Genomic DNA, 10,419 nt, shown 5'->3' on the forward strand with positions numbered 1-10,419 from the left:
TTATATTTGCAGTGTGTACAATGAATTGTTGTTTCTTTCTAAATCAGTCTATTGTGGGGGCTAAAGTCTGAAACCCACCTAGCCAGCCCCTCAGCAGACCCCATTGTGTTTTCTCCTGGTAAATGTACAGTATGATTATTTGATTGACTGCTGCCACCTGATGCTGAGAAAATGCTCTGGGTTCATACTAGGGATTGTTGATTCTATTAAAAGAAACCTGGATGGAGTTTATTTGTCACTGAAGCATTTTCTGCAGATGTTTCTACTACAGAGATGTTCAGTCAGTTAGGTGTAAAGATGTGCTGAATAGGTCACCATCACTTAGGGTCAGGGAAAAGCTACCCCCAGACACATAATTAACACAGCTGACTGATTAATTACCTACTGAAAAATCTGGCTAACAAACCATCCATCCACTTAGATCTTTATTTGCAGGCTCTGAGCCTTACTGAATATTTTCATGTAAAAAAAATACGGCATTGTTTTTCTTTCTAGAAAGGAAAAATATTGGCCAACGTGTTATCCCATTGGAATTAATCACAATGCAGTTCACATTACAACATGCAAAGAAATGTGTAATGCAGCCTGTCATGAAGAAGTTAGTAGGAACACCACAAAAGGAATGAGTTATGAATAGTTCCAATGCATCTCTGGGAACACTGCATTATGAAGAGACCTCTCCAATCTCTTTGCAGCTCATTTAATCAAGGTGTTTGAGAACTGATCCCTGCAGTTTGTTTCACGGGGTTGGAAGTGAACCCACCTTTGCCGATTCACTGAGAGGCATGGGGTCAATGACGTTAAGCCTTTAAAGGTAACTCCCAGCCCTCTAGAGCAAATCTGAGAACCCCTTGCCTCCTATCTTATATGTCTTTAGGGAGAGAGGCGACTGGAGTTGTCACACCGCTGTTGAGGGTTGACGGTGTTTTCCAAGGCATGCTGTATGGAAAACCCTCATCGCCTCTTTGAAAAACTCTGACCTGCATGGGCTTCGGGTTCCTGGCACAGGCCAAACTTGAACCCAGGCTGTTGCATTTGTGCTGAACATTTTCCACAGCTGTAACTGAGGCAGAATCCTGGAGGCAAACTAACTCAGGCTTAACTACGTCTCTAGGGTGTCACTGATTTTATCAGATATCTTTATTACCCTTTTGTAACATTGGGTCAATCGCTCCCTAACCACAGCTTTCAGTGTCTCCATACTCCATTCGGGAAATACCAAGTGCCAGCAGCTGGAATTGCACAAACAGTAAGTGCAACACTTTATACAGCAACACCAGGAAAAGACAAGCAGGGGATCTCTTGTAAATATTTCATTAAACACTGAAACACAGAAAGATATTATTTGAAAACAGATTCATTTTTCTGAACAGACAATAAGGTAGGGAAATAGTCATCTTAATTCCCAGTAATTATTGCTGTGATACAGTGTCTCCAAAACACACTTTCTCCATGTAGCCCCTTGAAAAAGAAGTTTCTGCAGCATGGGGGTTGGGGAAAGATGGGTGATTGGGGCCAACTTCTGCCCTCAGATGCATGCACATAGCTCCCACTGATCACATGTCTGTCTGATGGGAAAATTTGGCTCTTAGAATGCTATGGTGTGAGCATTGGCCTGCTAAACCCAGCGTTGTGGGTTCAATCTTTGAGGGGGCCATTTGGGGATTTAGTTGGGGATTGGTCCTGCTTTGAGCAGGGGGTTGGACTAGATGATCTCCTGAGGTCCCTTCCAACCCTGGTATTCTATGATGCTAGTGTGTCATTGGAGTGAGATAGGTCTGGTACTTTATAACATGAGGTGAAGCATGATAATTTTCAGTCCAAGTGTTTTTGAGGTTCTTTCTAAAGTTACAAGGAAAAAATCAGGCTTAGGCTAGAATATTGGTTAATCACAGGTCCTGATTTTGCAATGTGATGGACATGGGTGGAGCTCTCTGCACCTACATGGCACCATGCTGAATTGGACTCTGTGTGGTTGCTACTGTCTGCTCACATGCATCCCACAGAAGGGATTTCATGCATCTTTGAGAACTCCTTCTACTTGTGTATATTAATTCCTACCCTGAGGAGACCCATCATCTCAGTGGGAGTACTCACAGTAGCAAGCACTACATCTAGTAGAAAGTGTTTGCCTTGCTGTGTCTATAGCTATGGAGCGATGGCTCCATAACACATTGTTTTTCTATAGATCTGTGGCCCTGGGAAATCTGGAAATGGCATAGCCCTGCTAGTTGTTTGATTTAACCATGGAATTAGACCAACATTCAGAAAACAAATGAGTTAGACAGAAACCAGTTCTCTCGCCACTTCATGCATGACACTCCCATTGAAGAGTGTGGTTTTTATTGATAGGTTTCTGAAGAAAAAAAAAGGAACAACAAGAATGGCTCCCAAGGAGTGTGTCTTGTGGGATTTTCATGTGCAGAGCAGCTACAGAATCAGCCATTAACTGATGGTTGGTTTGTTTGTTTTTTAAACTATGAACAACCCTTCATGGATATCCTATTTCTCTGAGAGCTTTCAGCACTGGTTCTGACAAAACACAGAAATTCAGAGGTTCATGCGCCTTTCAATGCATGTATAATTTTCATATGAATTCTCATGCAGAGACTTTACCCATAAGTACTTGGGTAAAATTTCATAATGAGATTTATCTCCTTTAAGACAATTGCTGTTGTTCTCCCCACCCCCACCCCACAAGCCCCTTTCTCTGCTAATTATATCTTATAAGTCCCTCACTATCTAAATCCAGACATTAACATTTCGTTACCTACATTCTGTAGTCAGACGTTGCAAAGATATCTAACACATGTTATAAAAGTTATTACTATGGTACTATATATAAACAGCTTTGCATAAGAGAATAGAAGTCTGCCATATATAGAAAATGCAGGTGCTATGTAAGCCCCTTTTTGAAAGAAAGAACTTAGCTCAGTTTCCTTTGAAGAACCAGAGACTTGAAACTGAAAACTTTATTAATGCCATTGTCTCCTTGTATCAGCAGGTTCCAGAGAGATTCCTGGAAGTGGCTCAGATCACGTTACGAGAGTTTTTCAATGCCATTATCGCAGGCAAAGATGTTGATCCTTCCTGGAAGAAGGCCATATACAAGGTCATCTGTAAGCTGGACAGTGAGGTCCCTGAGATTTTCAAATCCCCAAACTGCCTACAAGAGCTTCTTCATGAGTAGAGATTTCAAAAACTATTTGTGAATGTATGAGAAATAGCAGTCCCCTTTTGATGCCCAAGTTGTGTGTGTCTTTATTTTAATTCCCTATATAGGTATATCATATACATATATGTGTATGAAATCAGACTATAGGGGGCTTTTTTTCTTTCCGGTCAGTTACAAGGGGGAATAGTTATTTTACTTCACCCTTCAGTTTACTTTTGCCCAAGACCCTTAACATTTGGAGAATAAATGGGGTTAATTTTCAGGGAGAAGAATTTTGAAGTGTGTAAAAGCCTGTCTTAGCAAGTTAGGGCATTATGTTTAAAAATGCTTTGTCAGATTTATTGCTTGCTGCAAAGTGGCATTTTGTCTGAGTGAGACTCATGTCACGGCACAATATTACAAACAATGAAGTTTATATTATGTTTATACTGCTAAAGGTCTGAACTCTGTGAAGTTACTTCATAAGCTTAGAGCATTGTTTTATTTTATTTTACTCTGCTTTTTAACAAATAAGGTAGATTTTGTTGCATATTTTTAAAAACTACAAACATCCATTTTAGGATCTCACTCCAAAAAGTGATACCCCAAAAAGGCAAACCCTATTCTTCAAGCCTTCCATTACAGGAATAACATGTACCCTGCCCCAGTAATTAACATGCCAGGTAATTTTTTTTTTATTGAGGCAAAGCAATTTTGCAGAAAACAGATACTATTCTTGCAGGGGGAAGCCAGTAATTCATGCACAATATTGTATCAACCACACTAATTTTATAATATGGTCAGCTTACTAAACTGGAAGAATTTCACTCTCCATAAAGTAAAAACAAAACCTTTCATCATGCTATATTGCTGTGTGTTGGTCATATTTTAATTGGCTCTTAGCTCTTAAAATTTATTCTTTGCTCAGTTTTTTTTCCAGGCATAAAAAGATTGCTGCCTATATTTGATAGTTAATATTTTGCCCTGAAAAGCAATTTTTTGAATTACCTTTATATAGCAAAAGAAAGCATTTTAGCCCAAAAGCTCTGAGGCAAAAAGACCCTTTGTTTGTCGCTGTAAAATATAATCAATCTTTACCTAGTCACAAGCATTAAAAAAACATTTTTATAAAAATCCAGTAAACCATACACAAAATATACAGCAAAGTTAAGCCGGCCAAATTTAATTTTTGCATTACTGTTAAATGCATCATCAAAACCAAATCTGTCTGATCAGAGTGCCACACTTGCGTTCTAAAGCGAAAGACGGTGTTGACCAAAATATGAATACAGTGTAAAGTATATGAAAGTTTTGGATTCATCTGAATGATGTGCCACAATATGTGAACATAATGCAAGAAAGCTAGCTGCTAGTTTTTATGCTTTCTTCAGTGGTTCTCCTTTTTATTTTCACATTTTCAAAAAGATATAGTGTCCAATAGTTTGGTTTTGGTTTTTTTGTTTTTTTTTTTAAATATTCTGTGGCACTACGTATTTGTTATTTTCTCTGTCATCTTTTGCACAGATGCAGTAAGAATTTATTGTTATTTTGAATTGTATTTTCTCCTTAGGTAATTTGATACAAATCTAGAGAAAGTTACAGAATAGCCAATAATATTTAGACCATCTAGGACATCAATATTTTATGTCTTTAACTTTATTTTAAAATTGCATTTTGACTTTGGAGAGTGAAAGTTTACCCATGTGACTAAAGAGCTGACCTGATCATTGCAATTTCACTTCATTTACAAATACTGCTGATAGACAGAAATGTATGAAAGCAATTATTGTCAGCACAAAGCCTTAAAAACCTGCTGACTTCAAATTAAACAGCACAATCCTGCGATGCCCTGTCATTATTTTCAAGTACTGGCAGTATCTGTGGAGTATAGGCAATGCAGACAATAGCAAGGGATGAAGTGCCAACATTTTCACTATGCATTAAAAGCAAAACAAATCTTCTTGATCTTAAACTCCCTGTGAGTACCTAATACTGTAGGCATCCATAGAGTAGACAGCATGTGTCATTCTTTTATTTTGTGCATGATTTGGTAACTATTACACTTCGGAAAGATGTAAATCCAATCAATTCCAAGTAAGAAGGAAGGAAAATTGTGTTCATGCACCTTTTTTTTTCTTTTTTATTGTTATGGGAGGAAGGGGCATAAAATGCTCAAGTTCTAATATGATTTGTTCTTCACTGGCAACCCATCAAATACAAAATATAACACTGCATTGCCTCCTTGGACATCATAAAGTAAAGCCATACTTTAGTCATACTACATGGACACATTACTAGATACCATCTTGATCTGTGATATAACCATTACTTTTATTATATTATATTCTTATTCTTATTATTATATTATTTGGCTGCAATGTGATTCTAATAATCTAAATAAGTGAAACTGTGTACTCAACACTAGATGTTGTTGCATTTATTTATTTATTTATAAATAGCATAATCTCAATAGTAAATGAGGCATAGGAATTAAGAGTAGAAATTTAATTTTAAAGAGAAAAAAAATCAGTTTTTGACCTGGAAAAAAAAATTGGATCATTGCAGTTATGGTGATTTTACTGCATTATAGCCATATTGCCTTTGTGCCTCCCAATGCATTTTAAAATATAAATATACGGCATAACTCTTACTAAATTGTAAATAGAAATCACAATCTTTCAAACAATCTCAATACTGTTTACTTAAAAACAATGGCTAAAAGGCAGGAGGCTACTTTTATTGTAATGAAAAAAGTTTACGTAGGGAAAGAATTTAAAAATCCATGTAGAAATCCCTTGTTGCCGTTCATTTACTGCTAATTCAGATTTATTTCTGCATATAAACTTGAGGTTGTAGTCTGTGCCTAGACCTTAAATGCACCAGCGGAAGGATTAAAAAAATCCTTCAAAATACCAGTTTTTTCCCCACAAGTACAATTGTTCTTGTGCCTTCTGTGGCTTACAATTTTCATCTTTTAAACATTTTTTTTTTCAATTACTACAGCTGCAATAAACACTAGATTTTTTTTTCCGGCTGTTTGACATAATGTTGATAGCTATGCATATTTTGTGTCTTTTTAAAAAATTTAAAAAAACAAACAAAACAAAGCAGGAGAAGACGTTTTTGAAGAAGAGAATTTTTAGAACAGTTTGATAATGCAAATTATTTTTTTCTCAATTGTTTGAGCAGCATTCAAGTTTTGAAAATTCTTGTAGAAGCCAATTTTTTGTAACTGTGGTGCAAATCTTGTGTTTTCTTAGCATATTGAAAAGTAGTATAGAAGCAATATTTCATACGCAATATCTATGTGTATACATATACACACACATATACATACACGTAGACATTACATAGATATGTTTTTATGTATATACACACATAAAATATGCGTATGAAGTGAAAAGCTTACCTTTTTCCTATCTAGATTAAGAACCTATTTTAGACATTTGTTATGTTTTGTGAGAAGAATGTTCTATTTGAAATTACAAAACATTTAATTCTTACTGTATCTCTGGTTGTTTAATGGAAACGTTTCACACTAAATGGTAAACATGTGGAAGATGTTAGAATGTAGTAATTATTTAAGGAAGTGTTCACCCATGTATTCCTGAGGTTTGCTTTGTGCCTCTGAGTATTATTTAATTAAAAGTGTTCTAAGTTTGCAGAATCTTTATTACTGTACCAGGTATGTGGGTGAACATCGAAAACTGAGGGGAACTTTTATAAAGCAATGTAAATATTCAGTCTTATGGTTGTTCTTACATAAAGATATAAGATTTTAATAACTACATTCTGAAAACATCTGCTGAAATTTATAAGAAACACTACAGTAACTGTATAAATAGTTGAAAGCATTCTTAAAAATCCAGCTCTCTACTTTTAAATGATAGTCTCTTTCATCAGATGTCAAGGGCATAGGTGATACAGTTTCTGTACAATTACACAATTTTTTTCTGTGTACATGATGTCATTTAATAGCAAAATGTTTTTTCCACAGATTAATATTAACTAAGAAATAAGGGTGAAGATTTTGTGGCTTTAAAGATAGGATTTTCACCAGCAGCATTGAAAGATATATATATATAGAAAAAAAATGGAAAGTGGTTTACAAAACCCCCAAAATGAGCACTGTATATGAGAAGTGAAAGCAAAAACTATATTTGCCATGTGTATTATATAAAAATCATTGGTGTTAATAGTGCAAATGTTTCCTTCTGGTACCAACTATGTGTTTGAAAATTCCAATAAGCATTGTTTTCAAAAAGCTCCCCTTAAGGAATGTAACTGGTTTATATGAGTAAGCAGTTACTGTATTGCACTTAAATGTTCTGTTGAAGGAAATGCAATTTTGTTTTCTGTAGAACTGTTGGTTGTAAACCATCTATAAACTGAAGCTGAAAATGCTCATATAGAGCTGGGATGAAAACTGGTGTTTAACCTTTGCATCTTCTTAGGAATATCGTTTTTAATGTATGAAAGGTTGTGGCATTGTGACTTTTTAGTCTCTTCATATGAGCCACGATCACCTCTCTCCCCTAAGCAGCCACCTTCAAAAATGCACAATTGTACTAGGATACATAGAAGCAAATCTAGAAGAAACAACAAGCTTATATTTTACCTAAAACCTATCCTTGCTGCAAAGTTTAAAATGCATTAAAGTACTGCTCAAGTGGGGAAAAAACTCAACAACAAATACTATAACAAGAATTTGTTATTTTCATGTAATATGAAATCAGGAATCAGAAAAATGCATCTCAAGTTGGTTTTACTGCTGCCCAGAAGAGTCAAAGGTTAAGGTTTAAACTGATATTGTCCCAGCCATTACTCATATGTATATAGTTACAAAAGTGACAAAACACTGCCTTTATATTATTTAGCAATATGTTGTAAATAGCATTATTAAGCTCTTTTTTGTAATAAAGACCCTTTAATTTGAAGATAGAAGAATAACTGAACCGATAAAGTCAATTTTTGATTTTTTTTTATTTTATTTTTTAGCTAGAGGCAATTTCAACTGTGGATTTTTTGTTGTTGTTGTCTATTGTTCTGAAGACTTTGCATAATTTATTGGTTTAATTTATCCTAATTTATTTGATGAAGGTGTACAATTTTGTATTACCAAGGATGTACTGTAATATTAATTGATGATATGATAAAAACAATAAGACTCCCCTGTCCATATAGAAAAAAAAGTGCAGTAGACAATTGATTGAAAAAAAGTTACAATTCTAGCTTGGCAGCTACTAAATTAAAAAGAAAAGAAACAGGAAAAAAAAAAGGGGGGGAGGGGGGTTTTATTTTGTGTGTTTTAAGCTTTTGTATACTCTCCAGACTTTTACCTTTTTGCTTTGTACCACTTAAAGGATACAGTAGTTCAATTGCCTTGTGTGCCTTCCATCTTCTCTAAACTGAATGTATGTGCAGTATATATGCAAGCTTGTGCAAAATAAAATATAAATTACAAGCTCATTGCCATTCTTTCTATTTCTTTCTAAAAATATTTCTGTATTGAGTCCCCAATCACTGGGATCTATTTACTGTGAGAGTTTGCAATCCCACTTATGGTTACTTCCCCCTACTCCCCCTTTGGAATTATTTGTTAATGAAACCTATCTTACAAAACTAATATATATTTCCTATGGCATTTGGGATGCCTACAGTAAACAGCTGTATTCTGTTCCTGCGACTTGCTGCTGTTATAATGGCAATTTAGGCTCGGATCCTGTAAACACTTATGTACATGCTTAACTTTAAGCACATAAGTGGTATTCATGTACTTAAATGCAAAGAAACCCTATAAAGTCTCCTTCCCGCAAATACTTATGCACCTGTTTACCTTTAAATTCTCCATTATAATTAAAAACATAAACACAGCAATTATCATACTGGCTCAAACCAACGATCCATCTAGTCCAATATCCTATTGGCCAAGATGTAAAACCTCCATAATGCATGTAATTTTGCCATATATCACACGGTTTTTTTTCCTGCCTGCCTGATGAGCGGGTCATGTCCTAAAGCATTAGAACTGACAACCCTTTAGACCAGTTTTAGCTAGAATAATCTCAGAAGCTAGTTTTATTCATGATAGCATTTAATCATTTCCCCAGTATATTTGCTTCATCAGTGTCCTGTGACAGTGAGTTCCACAAGTTAGTTAGATGTTGCATAAAAAAGTATTTCCTTTGACATGGTTTATGTTTGTGCCTTTTATTTCATCAACTTTCTCCTTGTTTTTATACCATCATAAAAGAAGCAGCACCCACATGGCAGCATCTATCATTTTATCATTATTTTAATACATCTATTAGGGATCCTCCTTTCCAAACTAAATAGTCCTCAGCATGTGATGCTGTCCTTATGCAAATCAATTCCTTACATGCTATACCTCCAATAATTTTAATTGTTCTTCCCTACACCTTGACTATTTCTGATGTTGGTTTTGATTAGTTGGTTGTTTTGTTTTTTTAAGATGAGAAAAACAATGTAGCAATCAAGGTAGTAATGTATCATTGGTTTAATTAAAATACTTCTGTATTCTTTTCTTTCCCTGTCTTAAATGAGTCGAGCACCTGATTAGCCTTGAACTGATATACATGGGCTTTTATAGGGTAGTCTATTTTCAGCACGCAGTTGTTGAAGTTGTTGTTTTTTTAAAGGAGAAGTGTCTTGTAAATATGTTTTCATCTAAGATAATTTCTTCTCAGATTTTTGAGTGATGCAGTCTTTAGAGACCACAGCAATGATCTGAGGGCAGTATATAGCCTTTAGCTTGCATTCAAACTACCAAATGAGTACTTCATGTCTTCACCTGTGATTAAAACTGTGGGTCTTTGAAAGCTCTGTGGTTCAGTGTAATCATACTATGGGTGAAAACGATACCTGGGATAATGTCCATTAAAGGCAATGGAATTACATCCATAAGGCCAACAGTGATTTCAGTCTGAGATGTTCTCCTTTGACCTGTATCACAAATAAATTCACTGGTGGTTTTCTTTTCACTCCCCACTTAGACACATTACAAACCCACCACGCCACTGGTCAGGAATCCTGCTGCTCAGGACTATCTCTTAAGAAACTGGCAGGCACATGAGAATTCACTAATTTTCTGGGTTATCTAGGGGGCTGTCAACACTGGGCCATGAATGATGGAGGTCTGACAAGATTAACAGGAGGGCTGTGCTGAGACTCTAACCTCAACCACTCCAGAAAGCCTTACCTTCAAACCTGTGCTCCTATGGCTTCAGAACGGCCATAAAGTCCAG

General features: G+C 35.6%; 1 protein-coding gene across 1 annotated transcript in view; it reads left to right on the plus strand.

Moving 5' to 3' along the window:
- PROX1 (prospero homeobox 1) overlaps positions 1–8,584 on the plus strand; it is a 53,920-nt gene extending 45,336 nt beyond the window's left edge. The window contains exon 7 of the mRNA XM_030557522.1: positions 3,005–8,584. Within this exon, the coding sequence (XP_030413382.1) occupies positions 3,005–3,190 (186 nt within the window). The 3' untranslated portion in view covers positions 3,191–8,584. The remainder of the gene's footprint in view (positions 1–3,004) is intronic.
- The last annotated feature ends 1,835 nt before the right edge of the window (positions 8,585–10,419 follow it).

Source organism: Gopherus evgoodei, chromosome 3, assembly GCF_007399415.2.
Source record: "Gopherus evgoodei ecotype Sinaloan lineage chromosome 3, rGopEvg1_v1.p, whole genome shotgun sequence".
Classification (NCBI taxonomy): Eukaryota; Metazoa; Chordata; order Testudines; family Testudinidae; genus Gopherus; species Gopherus evgoodei.